At 44.8% G+C, this 26,484-nt stretch overlaps 1 protein-coding gene across 5 annotated transcripts; it reads right to left on the reverse strand.

Moving 5' to 3' along the window:
- Positions 1 to 702: 702 nt before the first annotated feature.
- ZBTB1 (zinc finger and BTB domain containing 1) lies at positions 703 to 25,926 on the reverse strand. 5 transcript variants are annotated; one of them, XM_064460941.1, is made up of 3 exons: positions 25,235 to 25,597; positions 13,613 to 15,352; positions 703 to 2,555 (listed from the first exon to the last, which is right to left on the reverse strand). In XM_064460941.1, the coding sequence occupies exons 2-3, from the start codon at positions 15,330 to 15,332 to the stop codon at positions 2,545 to 2,547; spliced, it is 1,731 nt and encodes a 576-aa protein (XP_064317011.1). In that variant the 5' UTR covers positions 15,333 to 15,352; positions 25,235 to 25,597; the 3' UTR covers positions 703 to 2,544. The 5 variants fall into 5 exon arrangements, with proteins under 5 accessions (XP_064317011.1, XP_064317010.1, XP_064317009.1 ...); XM_064460940.1 differs by having other exon boundaries at positions 13,441 to 15,352; XM_064460939.1 differs by lacking the exons at positions 703 to 2,555; positions 25,235 to 25,597 and adding an exon at positions 25,835 to 25,926 and having other exon boundaries at positions 12,846 to 15,352.
- Between the last annotated feature and the right edge of the window lie 558 nt (positions 25,927 to 26,484).

Below are 26,484 nucleotides of genomic sequence, written 5' to 3' on the forward strand. Positions count from 1 at the left end.
ATGTTGCAGACTCATTTTCAGCATTTGATCCAAAATAACACATCGATTCTTCTCCATGGAAATTGAGCAGCTGTTCCTTTACTTGCACAGCTGATTCCAGATTGCACTTGTTCCTATTAAATAACATCTGGTGTTTTCAGATCATGTCTGCACCTTGCCAGGATTATTTCGAATTCTAGTCTTATCTTCTAGTACACTTGAAGTTGAACTCTGCTTGGTCTTGCTTGAAAATATTAAAAGGATAATCTGTGTGGTCCAGGGGGTGAGTAAATGAAAACAGAGAACCTTGTCTAGAACTGCTGTGAGTGGGGTTAAACAACATACTGTAATTATTGGCAGTAACTGTAAAGCTGGAAAATGATGGTAAGTCTTAAGCAAGGGAAATGGTGTACTGTAAACACAGACAGAGACCAATACTTCATACTCAGAGATCAGTATTATCTGATTAATATCTCAGATTCACTTGAATGCTTAGTGTGAAGAATTTTTCTAATGAACTGTAGCAGTGCTATAAATGTCTCTTATTTTCTCATTCCTGTGATTATTTGATTTTTACTTATCTCAGTTTTCTCTCATGTCATTCTTAGCAGAAGAATGGGAAAAACCCAGGAGCAGATGAAGCAGGTAGTAACTGGAACTTCACCCTGTTGCTGGGACTGTGATTAACTCAGGTATGAGATGGAATTAAATGAGAATAGTAAGCAGATTTGTAAGAATAGTTTATTAAAGATACTGCATCAAAGCACAGAATAAGCTTTAAAGATGATGAAAACTAACCTGGAATGTCTTCATTGACTCTCTACACAGACTACAAATAATTGCCAAGTTACAGAACAGTCACAGCCTGTTCTAGATGTCCTATGCTTAGTATATTGTTGAAGGCCTGTCTTAAGGTGATGCTATCAACATATTTCCCGTCTCTCCTCTGCTTTCTGGTGGTCCTACCATGAAGATCTTTCCTGTCCTCTATGGAAAGGACATCCCATTTTCTATTAGACTTCCCAGCTATGTCATGCCTTCTCCCTGCAGAGTCCCAAGTGGTATCTGGCTTTGCCCAGATATTCACCGTCTTCCCCTTTGCTCCAGCACAGCCACTGGGACAGAAGTGTCGGCATTCCGGTGTCACACTGAAGGCTTTTTAAATGCCGATATTAATGTTTAAGGTGTTATGTGTTAATAGAGCCTATACCTTCAACATCTATATGCTGAATGTTTGGGCCTATGTAATTAGATTAAGCAACCACATTCAAAGATATCTGAACATCTTTTCTTGCATTTGTATAGCAACTTTATAAACTCAAAAAGAGTAAAGCAAGCACAGACACATGCCCTATACAAGCTGCAATACAGACAATATTTTACACACTTCATAACAACAGTAATGAAAATGATGCCAATTATAAATAAAATTATAGACAGACTCTTTTTGAGATAACAGTTATACTGAACAATGAAACATCCTTTTATAGTCATGAGTAGAATTAGTAAGATACGTAACTACAGCAGAATATAGATCAGCATGTTTAGTCTGCTTATGTGTCTCAATCTGATCCACTGTTGTCTGGGGGAAGGAAAAGAAATTAATATTTTTTTAAATCCATGCTGGCCCTAATTTGAAGCATTTATTGCCTCGTTGGTTTTTTGGTTAGGCTTTTTTTCCCCCCACTAATTTAGCTGGAAACATTAGGATTCCTAAAATGCTCCAATCTGAACATGAATGCCTGATTCTTCTCTTCAAGCCAGCTTTTGTGAGGCTTAGATCCAGAACAAGGTGCACCCTGTGCCCTCTGAAGATTATTTCACATTTACTCATCTCCTTTGTGGTAAAATTTTTTCACCATTCTTGTAATAAGACCAGAGCACCATTTCTTTACTCTCCACATACAAGCACTGTGCTCCGTGGGAGGTCCTCTTCAGCTTGCAAATGATGATCATGGCAGCAGGGGGAATCAGGTCAGCTGGATCTTTCTCACCATCCTGTCCTTCCTCAGGGACCCTCAGTCCTCAGTTTTTAAGATTTTTTTCACCTTCTCCTCCAGATTAATTTTTTTCTCTTTTTAAACACTTGATAGTTTATCATTGTAACTGTCTGAAAATACATAAGTTTTTTTTCATGAGTATACACTTCTAATGTTTGAACTAAAAAAATCTAAACAGTTTTGACAGAAACTCTAAGAAGCTTCATTTCAGAAAAGGAGCACTCCAGCACGTGAATAGCAGCCCTTAACACCTGGCATCTGCCTCTTTTGGCTGTCTGCTCCATCAAAGGAGACTTCAAATTTGTTTTTAACAGGTGTAAATAATAGTCACAAGAAAGTAAGTTTTATAATACAGAGAAGAGTCCAAAACAACTTTTACTGCATGTTCTAATTTGACTGCTTTGGTGCCTTTTGCGACTGCTGCAGTATGTCAAAAAAGCAAAGGTGGTGCCAATTCAGAGCTGGCACAAGCGGTTCTGAGTTTTTATGAAATCTTTGCCGACCAGTTCTTCCTCATGTCTTCTTCAAACCTGGTTCTCTCAGTTGTTCAGAAGCTTAGAAGTCCCTATTCCACTACTGCCATGCAGAAAAGAAATGCAAGAAAAATATTAAAAGTCAGAAGCCCACACTCCAGTACTGTATTTGCTAGCATGATGTGGTCCCTCCCACCTCACTATGGTGTGGTTTTGCTCTAAATACCCATCCTTCAGTTATATTCAGAGCACCCACCACAGTCAGGAACTCTGTTTAAAAGCCACATGATTCATTTCCTTCAACCCCTACCCCACCAAAACACAACCTATAACAATGTTTTGATCTTGTTTCAGAAACGTTTGTTTCCTTCTCCTTTGCCTTCCATTTTCAAAACACCTGAAGATTTGCTGAAGAAAAACTTCACTTCCCAAGCCTCCCAGAAGTTATTTTTGACACTGTATGTGTTACTTTCCAGCAGTGGTTTATGGCTCGGCTTAGTGGATTCTCAAAAAATTGCACAAGTATTATTTCCCCTCAGCCTGGACGTCTCATAGCTTGGAGCACCCCCACCCTGGAATACTTCTTACTGCTTCATATTTGCCTCTGTTTGGGGTTCCCCCCCGCCCTTGCCTAACTCAGAGACGCTGTTATATATTTACCTAACACCCCTCTCCAAATTCTTATTTTAGGTTAAATGCGGATAAAGGATATAAATATTTACAATTCCTGTAAGTCTCTTTTGACCAAACTGATTTATGAAAATATGAGCAGCTTTGTATCTGATAAAACAGTCAAAAAATTGGAAACATGTGGATGTAACTTTTAAAGACAATCCTTGGGTTTTTTTCTTGGTACACTGACTTCTTTCTCTGTCTATGTAAATCACATTGTACAAAGTATATGATTATCCTGCTTCTGGCTAATTTACACTTGATGTTTCTGTGCACAGCATGGCAGCCCTGGACCAAGTGGTTGTGTCTACACTGCAGAGCAGGAAAGGCTTCAAGGCTGCACATGAAGCCAGGTTTATCAGCTGTCTGCATTACTTACCTGCTAGAGCATCCTCAAGGCCAGCTCAGGGCTGAATTTCCTGGCACACCTTTGAGAGGAAAGTCTTGGGAGTGGTGCATCACACTTCAGTGAGCACTATAGGATGCCCCATGTGACATGCAGCCAGGCCCTCACAGCCTACGCCAGGCCCAGAACAGTGTTCTATCTGCCCTCTGTGCCACATCATGTACCTGATGGTGGGCAAAGAAGCAACCTGGGACAAACGGCTTTTGTTTCAAGCCAGGAGGGCGATCCAAACATGAGGAAGCAGGTCTTCTGCAAATGTACAACGTACTGCTGGTTCTGGCATCAAGTCCCTCTGTCTACCTAATGCATTCTTTGACTCTTGGAGGGGAATTCATTGGACTGATGCTGTTATCTCCAAGTAGCTCATATTTGACTAGCTCAAAGGTCAGGAAATGCCTTTTCTGTTTGTAAACTAATGACAGAAAAAAAAGATATTCTAACTACAGTATGCATGTGAACATTATTTTTTCCCCAGGCAACATCAGTGTTTAACATTGCTGTTTCTTAAGCTGCCATCCTGCATTTTCCAGTCAATCTCTGTTATTTGCAGATCATACACGGCTCACGCGGCATGACTGAGCTTCTTTACACCACCACCCTCAAATACACCGACTGTGCTGTGTGGGACCACCTCTGAGTGTGGGAAGGTGGGTTGCTTGTGAATATTAAATTACATTTTTCCCCATGAGACTGCAAAAATACTGTTAATCAGTGCCAGCTGCGGTGGTGTGGTGCTGGTAATAGCTTTTAGCCCACAGTAAGCTAGATGCAAGGTAAAATGTTGTGTCTTCCTCCCAGCCTCTAAAATCCTCTAGCTACCCTAAAAACATAAGTTGTTTTAGGAATGCACAGCTGCAAGAGGATCTGTTTCGCTCTTCACACGGTAAACTCTGCTCAACTGTAGAAACTTTTCAGCTTTTAAATCGAAATATGCATGCTTCCAGTTGGCCACCAGATGGAGCTCATACCTCCCCATCCCACAAATCCATGAACATCTGCAAAGTTAAAGCACTCCAGAGATGTTACGAAGGATGCAGTTTCCTCCACTTCATAAAAGTCAGAGGAAGTCTGTGATTAGCTGGATGTTTACAAATAAAAGAAGGATCTGGAGATAGATCAAAGATAATTCTCCAGATCTGGCATGATATCAGGTTCCTGTACTAAGAGCATCTACATAGGTTTGGCTGTTATATTAAGTGGTTGAACTTGGCGTAGCTCAAATTAATGTATTAATAATGCTTTTTTAATGCATAGCACATTTATTATAAATCTGGAGATTCAGCCAGCTCATGACCTGAAAAAAACCCCAAAATCCAACACCCCAGCTAACAATATATTCCAGGCTCCATTTAAAAGAGAAGCACCCACTGGGTTCTTCCTCACCCTGCTTTCTGCAGTGTAAAGGGAATCAAGAAGCAAAGAAACACTATTCCAAAATCCAAAGGATGTAGTACTTCAAGTTTTGTAAATAGGAGCAGTAGCACTCAATGCCCATTCTCTAATGATCTAAGCAGCTTGATGGTCCAATCGTACCATCTATGCTTTTTACTGAGAAGTCTATAGTTCATCCAGGATCTCAGTGCCTTTGGCCCAACCCCAATGACTGGGGAGAAAAGCAGATCTGAGATTAAAGATCATGGTGTTGTGAAAGACACTGAGTTAATGTATATGTGTTTTAAGGGACATCTTTGTTTTGACTCTGTGTAACAACCCAACATAGCTTGTGAGGTCTGGAAGGCCACAGACTATTCCTGCTTTCATAGTAGTGCTCTGTTTGAAGCTCGTATTTCTATTTGGGGTCTAAGCCACACTGAACTTGATCAAATAAACATTCTCCAAAGGAAACTGCCTTTGAACTATTTAACTCTTTTCACAGCAAGCTAAAGCTGAAAGAACTGCAACAATTACTGTAAGATTGCTTGTGTCTTAATTGACTTATTTTTAAGTTACTGTTCATCACACCTCTGTCTCTTCTGGCAGAACCGACCATGTTAGCAACAGCCAGTAAAATCTAAGTGAAACACAACCCCATCTGAAAGCAGACTAGGTGGGGCTAATCCTCATATTTCCAGGCATGCAGACTGTGCCAGTGTCATGTTTTACAGCAGTTGTAAGTGTACACAAATGATATTTCATCTACTTGATAGCAATACAGCTCAGAGATCCGAGCTCTCTCCTGGGCTGTGGGTCATACTAAGACAATTTCTTCATCAGTTCCAAGGGATCCTACCCTGTATTTCCTCGTTCTACAATACTAGTATATCTAGCCTTTTCCTGAAGGAGGGATAATCTAGGTTGCATCTCTTAAAATGTTTTAACTTTGTATAAATAATTAAATAATCCACAGCTAGAAACCAGAACCTCAGTAGTTTCGTAGTTGGGACTGGTACCAGTAGGTACCACTTGGAACCCCATAGGCAGGGAGGAAACACAGGCTCCATCTTTAGCATCCTGAATAAATGTTTTAACGATGACTTGTGTAAAAGGAAGGAGCATAAGCGATACCAGAAGTCTGGTGTATCTATTGCCAAAACCAGAAGTAATCTATGGTATTCAGCAAACTCTATTTTTAGCCAGCGTATCTGCATTTCCACAAACTTTCACGGTCTTGGGGCTTTTGCCATGGAGAGAAGGACAGTATATTATTTCTCCCATTCATTTTCTGGGGAGTCAGAAGCAGAAGTCCCTCTGGTGACCATCCCCAATGTAGTGGGATGGTTACCTAAAAAAGGAGAGAATAGGTATTACTGAGTTGTGTAGGTTCAACTGAAAATGTGAGAACTATTAAAAAAGGCAAGTTCTTAGCCCTAGTTATTGCTTTCAAACAGGAAGAAAGCACGTCTTCCCATTTCAAAAAAAACCAGAAGGCAATCAGAAGAGCCAAAAGGATGAATTTTTAAAATAGTAACCTTGTCATCAGAGGAGATGGGGGAGAAGAGATGGGGAAAGCCTGAGATTTGCACCTTTCATGTAGGCAACACTGCTGCTGCTGCAGAGACCTTGGCAATTGCTGACACTGGTGGCACTTTGCCTGACAGACAGGTTGAGAAACCAAGCATTTGCAGACAGTCCCCATTTCCAGTGGACTTCCCACAATCCACCCAGCTTCCAGGATTTGGAGGCCTTTAAGGAATGCTCTCTTCTCATTCCCTGTCAAGAGTCTTCAGGTGTCTACAGAACCACAAGACACACTTATCTGAGATCATCTCTTACTTGCGAGCAAAAAGAAAAAGTACACCCCAAAATCTCATTGACGTAAATCACAGTTGAGTTTGAATAAAAACAATAGCGGCATCAGGACCACGTCAGAAGGAAGTAAAGTTCTTGAACAGCTCTGAAAGGGCAATTTTTTTTTTCTCCCATAGGAAATGCTAGATGCAGCATTATTTTTGTGGTCCCAGCTGCAGCAAGATTTACTATCATTTTAGTAGGCCAGAAGGCACAGGAAAGGACTAAACCCTTTCATTTTCTCACAAAGAATCAAAGATACTGACCACTTCTGAAATTCTAGGTTCCTGGGGTGAGGTGTGCCATGCAAGCTACACAAAACAGACAGTCAAAATCTGGCCTTGGACTATCTGCCAAACTCTCATCTAATGATTTTGTTGCGTTCACTTGAATACATTAATGCAAAACTTTAAAAACATATTTTCAACTACTTTTATATAGGGAATGTGCACAGATTACTGAAAAGTTTCTCTAAAAGCATGATGCACAATATTGTTTTCCTACAACTTAAATTTTAAAAAAAACAACCAAACAAACAAACCAAAAACCTACAAGACATTTGAGGGCAAAAATGACGCAAAGAAAGATCTGACAGCATTTCTCTTGTAAAGTTGGCACTGGTCATTCAAGTCCATGAAAAGGAACATGGGCTGTTTGTTTCAGGGCTGAATATTTATAGTCATGATGAACTGACTCCCGAGTCATGAGCTCTGCTGCCCTGTAACAAATTAAGATTTGTCTTTCTGCATGACAAAATAAAATCACAATTAATTCCAGAATTGTAGAAGTGACCGTAGAAGTGGCAGAAGACAATTTATAAAATGTGTCCTGTTTTTTGGCATCTTTCCCCTTCAAAATCTCAGCCTACTAACACGTCTCAAGGATATACCGCACAGCAATATTTTAGTTTTTTGGAAGTTGGAAGAAAACACAGAAAACTGGTTTATAGCCACAAACTACAGAAATGTCAGCTTTTAAAAATATGTTCCTAATTTCTAGCCTTCAGTTGACTTTATGAAGTCAAATTAGTCATGCTTCATCTTGTAGGCCTTTAAGTCTGTGACAAGCATCAAACCAGCTGAGAATTAGGGAAGTCAGAATATTTGACTCTTAACCCTTTCAGATTAGGAAGCACTTAAAAGTCAGAAGCAGGCACACAGGGATAGTAACAGATACTGCCAGTGTCTCTTTAACCTGTGCAAGGAATCACGCCAAGCTTTCAGTATTAGACCAAAAATGAGATGACTGTCTCCCCGCAGAAAAGCACACGTTCTGAGCAGTGAGGATCACGGGGCATCAGGAGAGCGGGGGCCCAGCCGCTGAGCACATCGGCAGCACAGCTGCATCTGGGCCCACAGCTGGAGGGCGCGAAGACCAGAGGAAGGTGGGAGCCATTCCTGGTGTTCAGCCAGACAAAGGGCCCAGCTTGTTCCTGGCCTTGGGCCAGACCAACCACACAAACCCAGTGGCGTGCAGTGCTACATAATCTGTTTCAAGAAAGACTAAGAAAGCTCCAGAGCATATTTGAGGGATGAGCTGAATGCAGGAAGGTTTCCAGTTCTCCTAACGGCAGATAGCATAGATGTCTCTCATTTGTATGTAAGAGGCTGGGCTGCCTTTTTCCCTTATCAGGAAATGGGAGATGAATGTAAGAGTTCAGCTTCCACGAGGATGCTTGGGGGAGATAGAGACCGAGTTAAGCTCGGGACATGGTTTGAGTTCTGGCACAGCTCATTTAAGCAAACGAGCCCCCTCCCAGCCACTCATTTCTTCCCCTCATGCCACCCCTTCTATTGTGCTAGCACAAGATCTGACATAGAGCCAGAGAGGGAAGCACAGCAGGGACTGGTCCAGCCAAAAAATAGCCCCACAGGGAACAAAAAAAAGCCCGTTGTTTGATTCAGTTCATTGTGAAGCTACATAAATACGTGCTTTTTGACAATGGGGAGGGTGGCACACATGGGATATGAGAGCTGAAACTAGGTGGGGAGGACAGGGCTGCCAGGGCTCAAGGTGGCACTGCCTTCAGGAGCAAACTTACATCCTCACCAATTGCCGAGATACTCTCGATGGTTTAGCAGTAAAGCATTCAAATACAATAGTGTAGTCAAGTATTCACTTTTATAACAATGTATTTTTAATATATTCTCTAGGGCAGTACAGTTTCCGTCTTTTGCTTTCAATAAAAAATATGCTGAATTGCATTTTCTCCATTAAATTAAAACATTAAATAGAGAAGTCCCCTAATATAAGCATAAATTCGTAGAATTCTGTGATATTCTAAACTATTAAAATCAAGATTTCTCCAGAGACCTGTTGGCTACAAATATCATCATACACAAATGTAAATACTCTTTGAATTAACAAGTTGCCGATAAGCATTTACAAGTATACATATATCTTTTAACATTTGAAACATCTCCTCTGAAACTGAAAAAGAATCTCGAGAGCTTTTTTGATATTTTAAAGCTCATTCCAGGCCTTCATTAATTCCCTCTTTTTAACCTTCAGTAAGTGCTGAAAGCTAAGAGCTAGGCTGGTGACTTATAAATAAATTATTTTCAGGGTTGCAGCCCACACCACTACCAACAATCAAGAAAACAACAGAACAGAGAGAGGTCCTCCATAAACAGGAATAGCAAATCACTTAAAAATGTAAGTCAGAGCATCCATTGTTCTGGCTACACCTTGTGCAATGGGGTTAGGCTTACACCTTCGCTCTTAAAGACCCTTAAGTGCTTTTACACCCTACCAGTCCATGTAGCGCAGTAAGGAGATGCAAACAAACTATGTTATGATGACTGAGAAGCACAAGTTTTCTGGAGGAAACAGTACTCTAAATGAAGTATTTTTGTACCCCCTTCACTATCTTCCAAGTAACAGCAAGACTTCTAGGATATCATAACTACAATTGGTTTTTTTTCAGGCCTGCTTTCGTTCCACTCCACAGTAACTTTTATCATGGCAGAAGCACTGAAACACCATCACTTCACTCTCCTGCGGATGTTGTCCCCTCTGGGGAGAACACCCCTGTCCTCAGGGGTGACCAGGCCCAGGCCGCCTCAGCACCCACCCCTTCTCCCTGCTGACAGCAGCCAAATTCCTCCTGTCACTCCAGGCCTTTACTTCCGTAGTCCCAGGCTGTTCCCTGCATGCTTTTACACATCACCATAAACACTGTCCCCATCTACCTGCAAGCCAGGCTGTCTTGTTTATGCCTTAGTACCTTTGATTTGTTCTCCTGTACTCCCCTGGATCACTTTTCGGGCTACTTCAGTCATTCTGGTTTTCTCTGCCTACATACAAGTAGATCCACTCTTAAGCTCCCCTGCAGTGCAATTCATGCTCTTTTTGAGCCTTGGTCTGGACGTTCACACACGTGAACTCTAAAGCACTGGGTTTTGTTTCACAAGGACAGGATAAAACATTAATTCAAGTTCAACTGGAAAGGCTTAACAAACTTTCCTTTGAAAGGCTACTACAACACAGCTTATAACGTGAAAAAAAAAGGTATTGCAGGGTGTTTATAAAGTTAGATAGTACACATAAATACCAGCATTCCCAGTTCCTCCATTTAACTTCTGTAGTTGGCAGGTCTACTTACACTAGGAAGTAACTTTTTTTATGAAACTTTTTTGGGTCAAGTTCAGACCAATCCATTGTAAACAAGGGCTCCTGACCCTGAGCAGGAGTCTCCATAAATCACCCTTAGCCCTTCACTGTATTCAGGAATGATCTCTTAGTTCACAGAGGTCACCTCCTCCTTTTCAACAAGGTCTTTAATCTAGGCTTTGCTGTGCCACCGCAGTCCTTCCAGCATAGGGACTGGCTGTACTTGGTACACAATCCGCGCTCCCAGTTTGTGCTGCAGTGAGCTGATCACCCAAGCCGACAGCTCTCCCAGCCAAGCCAAGTCATGCTCACAGGCATCTACGCTCCTCCAGCCACCCCCTCCCTGCCACCTTTGGGATTTGCTTCCCACTGCACAGCTCTAATCCTGACCCCCCAGCCTTCACCACTCCCTCCCACTCAGCCTTCTCACTCCTGCTCGCCCCGCGCCACAAGACTCGTCTGCCAACTCCCCCAGCCCCCTCCAGTTCTCCCTCACTTCCCTTGGCTGCTTTTCCCAGTCCAGCCTTAGCTGATACTGTAAGGGATAACCTGCATGTCAGAGAATTGCTGTGTGCAGTGTATTAACCCCCCCAACTCTTCCACTACAGCACCTGACCAACTACTTCATCTTTAAGATGATCATTATAGTTAAATATTTGTCTTTCAAAGAGCCTTATAATCACCTTAGCACTGATTCCAGTGCTGAAAAGTGTTAAAATACCTGTCCTGCTTATTCTTTGAACCCTTACACACTGAGCTTCAGTCTGGGTTGGGATGGGGAATGTGGAATAAATCCCAAGAAAAGGGAAGCCCTGAATTAACCAAAATGCTGGAATGCATTCATGTCTGTGGTCTTTTTGGCCCCAGTGTTATTCAGGACTTGGTTGGCTTCAGCATCATACAAGAAAACACAGGACTGAGCCGTTACGGCAAAATGCTAAAGGCCTGAACTGCACCCAAAGCAGTCAGTGCCCAGGGATCCAGCTGCCGGCTCAGGACTGAGGTCTGGCAGCAGCATCCTTCTCCATCACTGCAGAAATGCACACACCTACCAAGCAAGAGAAATTCTAATGCACACTTAAAAATGAATAAATGCAAGGCAACTCCTACTAATTTAAATAGTTATAGTGGAGATTCTGAACCGTATTAATTTCTCTAAATAGTCTATCATTAAAAGCTCAATACCCCTCGTAATCCCCAAGAAACAACAAGGGATCAAAACTCAACTCCAAGAGCGGCAAGTGAGTGAAAGCCCTGGACTAGACCCCTCAGCTCCTGAGCTCCTGTTCTCAACCCCACCACTGGCGTGTAAGGTGATAGAACAGATTATTTCAGTTGGAAGGGACCTGCGACGATCAGTGAGTCCAACTGCCTTAACTGCTGATCTAAATTGCTTTCCTCCCTCCACGGCTCAGTGGGAAACAGCATTACTACCCTCTTTGATAAAGGGAGATCTGCTGGGAGAAAGTACTGCTAGGTTTCATTTTTTAATAATTTTCTCCACAATTACGTATTAGGATCCTTTCCTCCCCCCATTAAAAACCACGCACTTAACAAACGTTTAGACAGCTGGTGCCTAAGAGTCAAAGCCAGTCATTCTCTCAAAGGCCAAACTGCCTCACTGAATTGATGTCAGCTGGTACTCAGAAGGATTTTTAAATTCAATTAAATTAAGAGACAAGCTACGCAGATTAGGGCTATACTAGAATCAGAAAAGAATCTTAAAAGGCATAAAATGTCTTTACATTTATTAAGCAAACTCTGCAGTCTTTTCTTGTTGAAAAACAGAACATTCAGAAAGTATCATGAAAACAAGAAACAAAAAAAGCTAAGGTTCACATGAGCCGCACTTCCCCTTCCCCTCCCCGCCCAAGCAATGGGACTACCTTAACACCCATCCCACTTTTAACTTTCCAACAGAAGCAGCAAGGCACCATTTACAGCTAGGCTGAGAAATGCAGTCTTCAATGCACATTGCCATTCTGCATTCCTAGCAATCCACCACAGCCACTCTTCCCTTGTATATCAGTATAAGCAGGTTATATATATGCCCACGTAGGTACAGACAGAAAACGAAAGGCCAACGTCAGTTGTACAGTTCTGCTAGGACTTCAAGTCTGAAAAATGACCACTCTGCCGGGACCTCCTTGGTTACCCCAACAGTCATTCCTCCCTTTCCCTTTTTGCACACCAGTCCACGTCTGCAAGGTTTAACTGAGCCTACGTGCTCTCAACCCTTGGGATGCACATTCCAACAAAGCCAAGAAGCAGAGGACCAGGACAGCCAGCTCTGCCCTTACAGCAGAGTCAGAGAGCAAAGGATTATTTCTTGGTATTGGGGTTGGGTGTTTTTCATTTTGAAAATTAATTTGGGGACTATGAACAATTATGTTCTTACACATTAATTGCTGTGATCTAAAATTTTCACATGAAGAAACAACACGTGGAAATATTAAAGCACTCATCTTACGGACATGGATCCGAGAACTGTTTAATAGCAGTCAGTTAGGGGTAACATTGTGCTTGTAATCTACAGTTTAAAAATAATGATTTCTATATCTACTTAGTAAAACAATAAAATTAAGAACAGAAACTGATATTAGGAAACAGTGAAAATGTAATAATTAAACACATGATGCTTTTCAAAGCTATATACTTAATGAGCCTAAATAGACACCTATGGTTAGGAGGGTCTTAAAAAAAAAAAATAAAAAAGAGACTTATTTCCTTTTTTTTTTTTTTCTCCAATTTTTGTCTACTATACTGTATGCCTTGCTTTGGTGTTCTCTCTGCTGCCAACTTAATGCTTTAACAGTATGTTTACACTTATGTTCTTTTCAAATGCTTGGCATTATAGTGAGATCTCATATCTTTCCTCAAATTAAACTTTGCTCCACATACTCCACATGTATACAGATGAACATCCATGTGCTGCTCCAGTTGCTCATTATTTGGGAATATCTGAAAGCAGACCTGGCATATAGTCTCTCCAGCTGATAAGTGAGATATCATATGCCGTACATGGTCATGTTTTCGGAAGTTTCCTTGATCACAAATGGAACAGACATACCTGGCCATGCCTTTGTGCATATCATTGTGGAGCCGCAACTGGCGCTCTCTTAAGAACTGCTTCCCACATGTCTGACAAACAAACTGTTTTTCCTTGGTATGAACGGTATAGTGTTCCCGCAAGTGGCAACGCTGATAAAATCCTTTCCCACAAAGATTGCAGAAATGCTTACGTCTGTGATCCCTCTCATTCTCTTCCATCATGGAGTTCTTGAACAGATCTTGCTCCAGGCAGTTTGACATATGTTCAACCACTAGGTTTTCAGTTTCGAAACGCTGACCGCAATTAGGGCATCGGAAAGGACAGGCAGAATGCTTGTATAACTGTTTTTTTTGAAGGCTGTTCATTTGGAAATGACTCTCCCTGAAGTCCTCTAGCATCTCTGCAAACATCATGTCCCTTATTTCTGACTGCTCCTCAGGGTTTTCTTCTAAGTCCATTTTCTCCTCAGAATTTCTGATACCATTCATGGTCAGATCCTGGGGTTCTCCACAGGTCTGCGCATGGTCTTGTAACTGCTTGCCTTTGACCAGTATTTGACCACACTTGCCACAAGCACATATATTTTCTATGTGTTTGGACAAATAATGAGAGGACAAATCTTCCTCAGTGATTGTTAGCCCACAAAGTTCACAGGGAGCGTTCTCCACATCTTCCTGCACTGAAGGAGCCTTCCTGTTAAGGTGCCGTGGACCTTTCAAGCACTTTCTTTCATCCTCATCCATGGATAAACGGGGTTTTAAAGTCTTCCGAGCATTTCTCTTCTCTCTGATCTCCTCCTCAACATAGTATCTGTAAAGCGGCTCTTCCTGTTCATCATCTAGGTCGTCATTGTCAGAAGACTCGTTGCAGTCTTTATCTGTCACCTTAATAATATTAAAATCCTTCAGCTCATCTGCAGGATTGTCCTCTGGTTCCATCTTGATGATAATCCTCTTCCTCTCAGAGGCTCTACTTCCTTCCTCACCTGATGTCTCGGAGGCAACCGTGCTGCTTTTTCTGCTTGTGATGTTTGATACGGGAGATGAAGAATCGTCTGCAGCTTGGCTCGAGTCCCCCTTGTATTTCTCTGTTTGTGTGGAGATTATTTTAGAAGTAGAGTCCTTTTCATTAAAGTCTATTTTTTCAGCACTGTAGTACCTGGCACTTTGGTAAGAATGCCTGTTAGTGCACGTTAACACGTGCTCATCCAGTAGCTTTTCACAGCTAAAACTAAATCCACAGCTGTCACAGGTGAAGCTTCTTCCAAAACGGCGTGAGTGGGACACGCGCTCTTTTGTGTGAGAGAATTTGGACGTGGTGCTTTTTTTGCAGACATCAAACAGTTGTTCAGGGAAGCTGCTTAGCTGCAAAGCTTCTTCATCAGGCTCTTTGTTATGGGACGTATTTACTGTTGAACTTGGCGGCTCCATGCCCCACCTGTTTGCTTCGCTGCCATTTCTAGCAAGCGTGTCTTCATACATTCTCACGCCAAATATCATTTTACTATTCTGGGTGCTAGAGGCAGAAGATGAACATTTTAAACTAGATGAGTCTGTATCCTGTATATCTTCTAGACATTCAGGTACATTATATAGCTGTAAATAGTTCATGGCCACTTTAAATTGCTCAAAATTGGCAGGGGCTGTCATAATTTTTCCTAAATACATGAACTGTAAAATAAGATCAAAGCATTCAGCACTAATCTTCATGTTGCTTAGATTCAGCTGGGCCGTAGTGTGTTGATGGTTCATAAAAAACATCCTAAAATAGGAGCTGCATGCAGCAAGAACTGCTTTATGTGCTTGAAAATAAATATCATCAATAGCGATACAGCAGTCGCACAGAAAGCCCCACTCTCTTTGGTTGTTTAGCTGCTGAAGGACATAGTTGCTGTGGCTGGTTCTTGCCATCTTGTACTTCAATTACAGCCCTGCATAAAGAAGAAGAGATCTGTTAAATCATATGCGCAAAAAGCAAAACGCACTTAAACACCGGGAGGAATTGCCATCGTTTCCTTCTCTGTATCTCCCTATTCTCACGCTCTTTGTGGTACAGCTTCCTGTGTGGAGATCTTTGCTGGTAACTACTACGATTATTGATGCCAGTGAAAACATCCATAATTCCACGTTCTTACCACTAGACTTACAAGACTAGTAAACTAATAAACATAACCACCACACATGTCAATCAGGACAACGCTGCTAGAATATAAATTAGCAAATATATCTCAAAGCCCTACAGCCAAGATTTTCAGATATGAATTCTGAATGCAGAACTTCAAAAACTTCATAGGGTAGAGCTCTGTAAGATGGCCCCGGGACAATACCTATACAAGGTAAGCGGACGGTAAGAAACCATTCTTCAGTTTCAACTTGCCTTTTTCACCTGTCAGTCCAACAGGCATATGATGCAACACATACTGGAAACCAGGCCAGGCTCAAACTGGTCTTTCCCTCCCCATTAAAGGAAACTAAGATGATTTATCTGTGGAACATCCATACAAGCTACATCCACACGCTTTTTGCTCTTCAGGGCAGCTCAGGGACGGTCTCAACCTTATCTGCAGGGCATCTTGCAAACCAGAACTGCAAACTCAAACGCATTCTCAGAAGCAGAGGGTAGCCCGGCTGTGATGGCACATCCCACGTACAAGCCCACTGCAGATGGTGACCAGGCTAGCTGCACAGCAGCCGCACGGACTGCAGAGAGGCAGGAAGTGGTGCACGCCGTGCCTCCAACTGCTCTCAAAACCACTTGTTCAGAGCGCTGTAATATAACCAAAGCATGTAGATGGGTGACCGTCAAAGAAAAACTCAGCAACGGAGCACTGTGAAGGACAGCAAGCCAGGGGTGGAGCCACAGTGAAATGAAGCCTCAACAAATACTAGAGGGAAAGGTCTGTGAGTGCTGAAAGTTGCTGTACGTGACAGGACTAATTTTGTCCTCAAGAGAAAAGAGGAAGAAAACACAATGGTTTATGTTAACAAAAACTTCAGAAAAATGTATTGTACACAGGAGGTGCATGTTTGATTTACAGAAGATAAACTTAACCGAGTGTGGCCAGATCCAGCAGCTAGTCACTACCCGCTTTGGAAAACCTTTACTGATACACGTAATCTGTACTAACTGCACAGGGGGGTGACAAACCGAAAGAAGGTATAAAGAACGCCCTGCCTGAAGTGAAAAATCTAAAGCGGTAATGAATGTTCCTAACATTTTGAAAGGTTATTGCAAACAATGCAAGTAACTATAAAAGATTTGTACAAATAAAGGACAGGCTAGCTAACAACATATATTAAATGGCATTTTATGACTCACTGAAATGCATGGAATGATTTGCAACCATTCTTTCAACTGTCCAAAATTTAAACAAAATACAAAAAAGCTCCATATTTCTTGTATTCCCCTGAACCCTTACTTCTCCTAGAGGCTGGGAAACAGGTGGAGAAATTAAATTCCTCAATTAGTGTTGAATTCACAAGTCGTAAGTGTTGCCTGGCTTGTTAAGTAGCAAACCTAATGTTAAGTCACCGTTGTTGTACATTCCATGAAGGACTGCCATGGAAGAAACGCATACAAGCTCTCAAGATGAGAACATGCTCACCGCGCCCAGCAATATTCCCTGCTGCCCTAAGCAGTACTTACGGATCACCACCAGCCCAAGACCTCGTCTGGCTGCAGGAACTTTGAGATTTGGGTCGAACTACGCTGATGATAAGCATCTGAATGGCAGCTGCTCCCCTGCTCTCAACCCAATCCTCCACACCCAAAACTCAAGGCGAGCACCCTGCCAGAATAATTCTCTGACTGGTTTGGCCCAGTGATGCCCACTGCAGAAATACAACTTGTTGCATCATTAAATTAATTTAATGGCTTTTTTACTAACTTGCAAAAGGGTGGCTTTCAAAGTAGGAGAATCTCTGAAACAACTTCAGGTCTTTTCTGCAGAAGATTGACTATTGTCTAAGTCACCGGATGAATTCAGTTGTTTCTGTGAAAAACAGCAAAGCTCTCAACATCAAGTAATAATAAAAGGGCATTTCATATTCTTCCAAGCACTAAAGTGTTTTGGATTTGAGGTAGTTCATTAGATACTTAAATACAATCCAGTATCCTGTATCCAGTATTAAGAACAGCAGCTGAATAATGACAAAGAATGGACTTCAACTTCCACATCATAACAGTGAAACCCTAGCAAGAAAGCGAGAAGATGCAGTCTCAGGCACCACTGGCCTCTTGGTGTGAACTGCCATCAAGACAAGAAAAGGCTGAGGACAGCTGGTTTTAATCTCATCCTCATAAAGTGGTAAGTTTTGATTTTTTCATTTAAACTTTTTTGGTGCCCTAAAAGTACTCCATTGTATCTTCCAAGAGCAGAAGAGAAGTACAAGCAGCAAGCCTGTACCTAAAAAGGTCACAAACTCTCTGCTCACACCCACAAACCGGGGCATTTCCACATGGTGGGAATGATCTGGCAGCCACTGGAGTGACAGCACACAAACTCATCATTTCCAAGTTTCCTCCTCCTTTGAAAAAGGTGAAATATATTTCACCTTTTGACAGGGAAACTCTTGCAGAGCTTTCAGTACTGTCCTGATGCACAACAGTGACCCCCTGGCAACGCCTACCTCCTACCACCACTCTGGAAAAAAACAACCCCGAGCACGAGGTCACTCGACCAGGACAGCGAGGTGCTCACATACGTACCCGGCCTCTACTGCGGTAGCACTACACATAGGTATAGAAATAGAGCATGTTTGAAGTTATTTATGTTAACAGAAGTGCTGGCATTCTCCCTCTTGATGCTGTATTAACCTGCTGTACGTAACGATATATTTACAGCTGCCAACACTTCCCACTATGAGAGCCTGTGTTGGGCTATTTAAATCTTTGACACATTTCAACCAGCAAAGGCAAAACTTTCCTTCTGAATTGTCTGCTTTGGACTGATCTGATTTTCCCCACCCCACCCCGAAAATTTCAGCCAAAACTGTTCCAAAAATGAGGCTAAGAAAAAAGGTTTCATATATGTAAATTATTACTTTTTCTTTTAAAAATAAAATTTGTTTCTCTTTCAAAACCTTTGAAAAGAGACTTCGTATGGGAGAAAGTGTTATGTCTTGGATATGTTGTCACAATATACAAATCTGCATGAATTTGGCTAAGCTATAAGCTTGAGAAGATAAAAATTATCAGTTTGTTCACACTTAAGACTTTTGTTAGTTACTAAAATCTCAGAGTACAGCCTCACTGAGAATATTTCACCCTCCTGCAGCTCCTTTGTACGTGGGGATCCGCCTGAGCCATCCCACCCGCAGTAAACACCCCCATTTCGCGCAGAGCTCCGCCATGGTTTTGAACTACAAGAGGGTACATTTAGACTAGATATAAGGAATTTTTTAGAATGAGGGAGGTGAAACACAGGCCCAGGTTGCCCAGAGAGGTGGTAGATGCCCCATCCCTGGAAACACCCAAGGCCAGGTTGGACGGGGCTCTGAGCAACCTGGTCTAGTTGAAGATGTCCCTGCTCACTGCAGGGGGGTTGGACTAGATGGCCTTTAAAGGTCCCTTCCAGCCCAAACCACTCTGTGATTCTTTGATTCTATGTGCCACCTCCACAAAGTCACGAACTGGCAGCAGGTCTTGCTGGAGATCGCTCTGCACTACAACTCGCTGCTGGGTTTTAGCATCCCTCCTGGCAGCTGGATGGAAAAGACGCCCGCTTCTGGCTGATGAGAGCCAGACCCAGGAGCAGACTTAATGAAACCATAGGGAGATCAGGAACCATAAGGGAGGGAAAACCTCTGGAAATCGGGAGGGCAGGGAGAGGCAGGCTGGGAGTAGAGTACTGAGCTGAGAGGAGGGGACTGGGATTAGGAAGCAGCAGTGGGAATTAAAAACGGCTGCAATGAGGGACTAAATGATGGAGGGAAGGTGCTTGGGCAAGGGGCTGGGAAGAACCAAGTTGCAGGGGCTAGGGCAGAAGGGGTAAAAAAAGTAGACATGCATTTGCTGGGGAATGGGTGGAAAACAATTAGAGCATTCACCCCATCAGAGCTGGAATTGAACCCCGAACTCCCAATTCTGCCACCCCTTTACCACCAGCAAATATATCACGGGCTTGCTGACAAAATCCTTCCCATCAAGAGCAAGCTCTCAGAAAATGACCATTATTTTGTTACTTTGGTTGCTAAAATGGCAGAGATCTGCATTTATCACCTATGTGGGTGGTTCAACACTGCAAACTATTTTCTAATTTTGCCTTGGAAGAAAAGCAGGCGTTAGAATAAAACCAGGTCCTTTTTAACAGAAAACCCAAGGTGTCAAAGTTAAGTGTATACACAAGAAATGCTGTAATTAACAGAGGATTAATTCAGCTGCCATTTATGTATATATTGCAGTACAGTCTTCCAGCCCTCCTCTTACCAAAGGCTCCCTTCTTTACTCAAAGCATCCTCTAGATCTGTCCAGGGATGGATCTGAGCAGCAACAACACAAGATCCCTGCTCAGCTGGCAGAGCATTTGGAAGATCTGAAGTCAATGAGACCGGGGGACAAAAAGGAGAATGTCAGAGCAATGAACAGCGTCCCATTGCCATCAGGGCCAGGACAAATCATTTCAATCTTGTGTTTGGGTTTTGTTTGTTTGGCTGGTTGTTTTTTTTAAGTCTGGCTTGCACTTCTTGGATGTCCAATTTCTTCACACTGGGAGACATCACCACCAGCAACTGAGGCCCATGGGAGCTTCCTCTGTATGTATTAATCACCGAGTATCTTGAAAAATTAAAGCTTTACGCAGGCAAGTTTGTCAATCCAAAATCTGTAAGTATTTCTGATCCTCTCTGACTCTTTTTTATTTCAGAAAGAGGAGAAATGCCAGATGCTTGCCTGACAGACTAGCACGCTGCCTTTATGAATAACCCAAACACCATAGTCACAAACAGCACAGGAAAAGTCCACAAGGAACACAAATAACTCCATCTTCAGCAATGATCGGTTTGTGCAGTGAACACAGCAACGGGCCATGCTGTAAGCAATACTGAACAATGCAGAGGTGTTCTGAAAAAATATGCTAGGAAAGCACCTGATATGAAAACGAAAAGCGAAGATCCTTGAGTCAGGTAATTTCACTCCTGTTTGCAAACTCAAAGTCTCCATATACATTTTATTTTCCTAGTAAATGTTTGTTTTTACACTGTCATGCTTTGAATCAGGCTGGTTTTCAGCCACCAGATTTTTTTCTTTTCTTTTGAGCCACCACACACATACTATTACTATTACTCTTCTGATGTTACCATGAACAAGATAAGTTGCACTATTACACTAACGAAATATGTTGTTTATAAGTCTGCTAACAGGAGTGCACAGGTATTTACTATAGCTCCATGTTTTTTGTCATTTCCTCACATTTAGGTTTAAAACATCTCAGAAAATTTTAAAGTAGTAAAAAAAGTCCTCAAGCAAAGAACTGGTAAAGTTCTTTTGTTAACTCTCTGTCTTTAAAAAAGATGTACCACAAGGTTCAGAATTTAGGAGCCTTTCGGCTCCTAAAATTAGTAGGTGGTTTTCAAAACCCAGCATTTCCACTGCTGAGCAGGCAAAAACAGAGCGCTTACATGCTTAGTTACTGGCTGCTTTTCTTTGGAAACCAAGAGCAGGCTGGACAAAAGTATAATAAATGAGCAGAGAATTTGGTGCTAATAGAAACTGAGACTGGAAAACCTCAAGAAAACAACGCCCAGTTATCCAAAGAAACAAGCGTGTGGGCAGCAGAAAGCAAATTCCCCATTGCAGTCTGACACCATATCCCACGCTGGTGTGGTCCCCAAGAGCTCTCCTCCCTAGTTATTTTGCCTCTGTGGGTCAGATCCACCAAAGAATCTGGATTCCTAAATGGCAGCATCTAGATGCTCAGAAGAATATCCTACCCAACACATGTAAATTCTCTGCATGATGCCTGAGAAGTTCAGGCGTTCAGCTAGTGCGTTGACCACAGAACTGTCGACAGGCTACAACATTTATCTAGGCATACTCAGGAGGGAGCCACCGAGATTGCGCTGGTACTGTGGAGTCCAAAAAGGTACACCAGTCTACACAAACATTGCAAAAAGGGCAAAGAACTTGGGGCCAGGTGACCACTGTCCACCGCAGCAGCAGGTATGGATAAGATGCAGTTTGCATTGCAAGTGTAGCCTTGATCGTGAATTAAAACAATTACGGGAATTCCATGCACTGCCAGGGAAAATCTAATTAAGCTCCAGTATTCGGACTATGAAGGACCGAAGGTATAATTTATCCTCCTCCCACAGCCCTTCCAATCAGCTCCCTTCAGGCATGCTAGCTGTGAAGCCATTTCCACTGATGTAGATACTGATCTTCAGACACATCCCGATGGCTGAATCAACTTGTTTTAAACAAACTTGTGGCCAATGTACAGAAACAAGTTTTCGCTGACACCTGGGCGAGACCTGAACCAGGGAAAGGTAGGATGCTCCAGAGCCCCCAACCACAAGCTGTCGGAGCCATGCGATCCCCTCCTCAGCAGGCCATCCTCCGCTGATTCAGCATTCACGTCCCCAAATGAGAAAGAGCTGCCAAAATTTAGCAAGTTATGATTCTCAGCTGCTAATTGGGAATTAGTTAAGAAGTACTAAATAATCTTTGGCAAGAACACTCATCAGAAGTCGAGGAATAAGGTGTCAGAGAAGCATGAGTGAATAAACTGAGATCACAGAGTTTGCACTAAAGGCCCATCTCAACTTCAAACAACTTTAGATCAGACCTATGGGGTAAAAGTACTATGGAGAGCTTATGCAGTAGTTTTTTTTTTTAAAGTTATTCGCTAGCCACAAAGGATTTCTATAGAAAGTCACAGTTATCTTTTATCTGAGACCTTTACAGTTGTAAAAAGCTGTCAGGCAACATGGTAATGGTATGTTTAAAAGAAACAATTAGTGGAGAAAAAGATTATGACACCCCATTTATGCCTTGTAGCAGAAAGATGAGCCTTTTTATCTAGGCTCTCCCAGTTACCCTAACTTTCAACTTCAAGAGGGATGTTGGTGGTTCAGCCATCTCTTAAGCCCTCAAATGAAGATGCACGTGCCTTCCAGGAAAGCATCCCGGGCTAAATACAAGTCGTACTTTGGTGTAACAACTTGCCGGATGCACGAGTGAAGCACGGTATCTTGCGACGCACAGGTGAGACTACAGACTTCACTGACTTCTTCTGGTCTTAAACGCTTCACATTTTACTTGCAGCACATAAAAAAAAAAATCAAGCCACCACAGTCTCTGTCCAATGAAACAGGTTTAACATAGGAAAAAAGGCAACGGCCAGATAATTCTATAGAGTTTTACAATGGCACAACATGCATGAAGAAAAAATTACCAGACAAATTTGAGGATATAAATGGTCTTCATGCAAATTATGTCAGCTGTTGTGCCCACACACTGTGTCTGCCGCAGAACTCTTTGGGTGACGGTGTTCAATGCGCCCAAGCAGAGGCAGGGCAGGATAACCCAACCGCTGGGGAACCACTGGTCAAACAGAGAAACGCACATGGGGCTTCTCATGCTACATGCGTGTGAGGCCCGGAAGGACACTGGTGAGAGGTCCAGCTGTAACAACTAAGAGAAAGGACACTGGGATTTTTATCAGGAAACTTTCATTATCTCAATTCTGAGCAGCTCTTTTGCCTCTACACATCAGAAAAGTAACTCTTAAGGCTTTGTCCATCTTGGACTTTCAGGGCTCCCCACTGTCAGCAACAATGTAAATCTGTGAAAGAATCAGTTAACCTCACACGTTCAAGTAAGAAAGCATCTAAAAACCCAAATCACTGGTTGATATGAGAATTCTCAACTTAATTGCTGCAAATTCCTGTGCCAGTGACAACATGGCATGAAGAAAAGACTTGTGCAAGCAGAGCTCAAGCATCTGTTAAGCCTGTGATCTTATTCCACATAAAACTTTCCGGCTACCAGGAAGAAGGGGCTTCTGTTACTCCTCCGAGCTTCCTACGCAGCACCAACCCATGTCCTCTTTACTGACATCCTCCTGCAGCCACCCCTCACCCATTCAAACCCCCTGCTCTGCGCCAGTGCCTGCTGGCTCCCTGCTACCTCCAACAGCAGCAGAGGGCAACTAATGCGACTTGTTACTCCTCAGGTTTTCTGGTCAGTCATCCAAAAACCTCTCCACAATCTTGTCAACGTGCTATGCTGCTGCCTAGCAAAATCTCTGCCAGCGATGCAACTGTTCGCATTTGGCCGGTTTTCCCTACGGCCATATGGTCTCAACGCCTCTCCCCCGCTCGCCATGAAAGCTTAAGTTGTAATTCAGTAAAAATGAGAAGCCCGCATCCCCCCTGCTCACGGCTGCTGTGTGGGTTTTTCCAAGAGCTGTAATGAGGAATGTTAAACAAACACCTTTAATTAAAGGAATGTTTGTTTAATGTAATTAAATGCCTAAGGAACACCACACTGTTGCAGCCCGGGATAATTTTGCAGTATGTGCTGTACCTTGCGATACTCTAGTGCAAAGGAAATAATGCAAGCAAATGACATAATCTGGCAGTAAATATCCAAATATTAAACAGCATCCAACCCGTGCTATCCGTTTACCAATGCCTACGTGTCAAGAAGAACCGGTGTTTGTCTATCAGCCAACAAACAGGCCAAACTTGAGAATGTGAGCTAGAAAAAATCCTGAAAAAAAAGAAAGGAATAAAACCCTGGCCCCAAAAGCACAGCGTTTTCAGTCCCCTTTCCTCTACTCTTTTTACTACCTTTCTATCCGAGAAAAAAAGAGGAGTCCTTTGAGGAACGAGACTTTCGACACCACTCCCAGAGCAACACAGGGCTTGTTTTTATGTGACAAAACTATTCCCCTTCCTTTCCAGCCGCCTCCGAGGCGATCCTGTGCACTGCCAGCCCCGAGTGAAACCCAAGTCTCCTGCCTGGCAGGGTGGAGCGTTCCCTCCAGGCTGCAGCTCGGTTTTTCGCTAAACTGCTGCAACTCACTCGAAGTTCTGAGGGGTTTGGTTGTGGTTTTTGTTTTTTTTTTTTTAAGAAAAAAAGACCGCAGCGCTCGGATCGCGGGCCTGCTGGGGGCGGGGGGGGGACGGGGACGGGGGACGGGGCAGGGCGGCGATAACGGCGCTCGGGATGTTTAACGTGACTTTAAGCCCGGGAGTAACTAGGGCAGCGCGGTCCCCGTCCTCGCCTCACGCCGCCGCGCCTCCCTAGGCCGCCTCTCGGTTCTCGGCGCCGGCGCCCCGCCAAGCGGCGCAGCATCCCCCCGCCCGCTTCCGCGGGGCCCCGCCGCCGCCCGCCCCCGCCGCCCCGCAGGTGGAGCGCGGCCCCCGCCGCCCCGGGAGAACCGCGCCGGGCCCGCCGCGCCGCCGCCGCCGCTCGGCCCCCGCGTACCCCGGGGCGGCGCCGCGCCGCGCCAGGCCGCCGGGCGCAAGGTCACCGCGGCGGCGGACGCTCGCCAAGGAACCGGCGGCGCCTGGAAAGCCCCTACCTGGCACTGCCGCTTCCCTCCCCCCCCCCCCCCCCCCCCCGCACACACAGCACACGGCCCGCGCCACTATGGCGGGCCGCCCCGCACCGCGCGCGCCGGGCCATGCCGCGGCCGGCGCCTCTCCGCACTTCCCACCTCCCGCCGCCGGCGGAGCTGCGGCCGCCGCCGCCGCCACGCCGCCCCCCCCCCCCCCCCCCGCGCCTCCCCTCTGCCTCCCACCTCCCCAGCGCCCGGCGGCGGTCCCCGGCGGGGCCGGGGCGCGGAGGGTCGCGCAGCCCCGCTTACCCGCGGCGCGGGGAGAGGCGGCGGCCGCCGAGGGGGGAGCCGCCCGCGCCGCTCCCGCCGCTGCTGCTGCTGCTGCTGCTGCCGCCGCGGCTGCAACAAAGGACTTCCGCCCCGCCGCGCCTGCTGCTGCCGCAGCGCCGGCTCCGCCGCGACCGCACGGAGCCGGACCCCTCCCCTCGGCGGCCGGCGGCTCCCGGCCCCGCCGCTGCCAGCGCTGCTGCGCCGCCGCCAATGCCGGGGCCCGGCGGGCGGCTCCCTGCCGCGCTCCCCTCTCCTCCCATGCCGCCGGGGAGGCGGCGGGGCCGCGGCCCGGCCCGGCGCTGCCGGCGCCCCTTCCCCATGTGCCGCAAGCCCGGCCCCTCCGCCGCCCCCCAACCCGCCGGCGAAGCCCCCCCCCCCCCGGGGGCGCGGGGCAGCGCCCACCCGGGACCCCCGCTGCCGGGCTGCCCCCACCCGCTCCTCTCCCGGCCCCCGCCGAGCCGGAGGGGCGGATGGAAGCCCACCCACCCCTTCCCCGGGTTGCAGGTCTCGCCCCCCCAAACGGGGCGTCCTCGTCCCTCAAACCAGCCGTGACGGGCGGTAACGGGGGGTCTCGGTTACCCCTCTGGATGTGTCCAGCGCTGGAGCTCCGTGCCCGGAGCCTCACGGCCTCCCGCCTGCGCGACAGTTTAATTGCAAGTTGCAAGAAAAGCAACTGCGAGTCGCATGAGAAAGTGTTTCCTTTTTGCTGCAATTTCACACATTAACATCGCCACCTTCCCTCTTGGAGCCTTACGGTGCTGGCACCCACTGCCCTGCTTTATCACAGACCCCGAGGACAGGGCTTGCTTTATATTCTTTCCATCTTTCTAGGAGCTTTCCCAGGCCCTCTTCCCATCGCTCCCTGGACCCCTCCTGCCTAACGACATCCACCTCCTCTTGAACTCGCCCGTGTGAGCAATTGGGATTTCCTGAAGCTGCAGGCAGCCCCTCTGCTACCTGCCACCAGGCTGCGAGCAAACATAAGCCAGGTCAGGCTTTCCTCCCGGTCTTGCCACTTGACTTTTCCACCCTCAGAGTGACATTTGTTATTCCATGCAAGCATCGGAAGTGTTTAATCTGCACACCTCCTTCATTCAGACACAGTTTCTACAGATAGCATCGTTTTTATGTTTGCCGCAACTATCCCATGTTTGCCCAACATATCCCTCTTGGCTCCAGACAAGCCAAAGGGGAAAATTTAATAGTAGCAAAGTTAAAAGATTTGATTA

Source organism: Phalacrocorax carbo, chromosome 9 (assembly GCF_963921805.1).
Source record: "Phalacrocorax carbo chromosome 9, bPhaCar2.1, whole genome shotgun sequence".
NCBI classification, from domain to species: domain Eukaryota; kingdom Metazoa; phylum Chordata; class Aves; order Suliformes; family Phalacrocoracidae; genus Phalacrocorax; species Phalacrocorax carbo.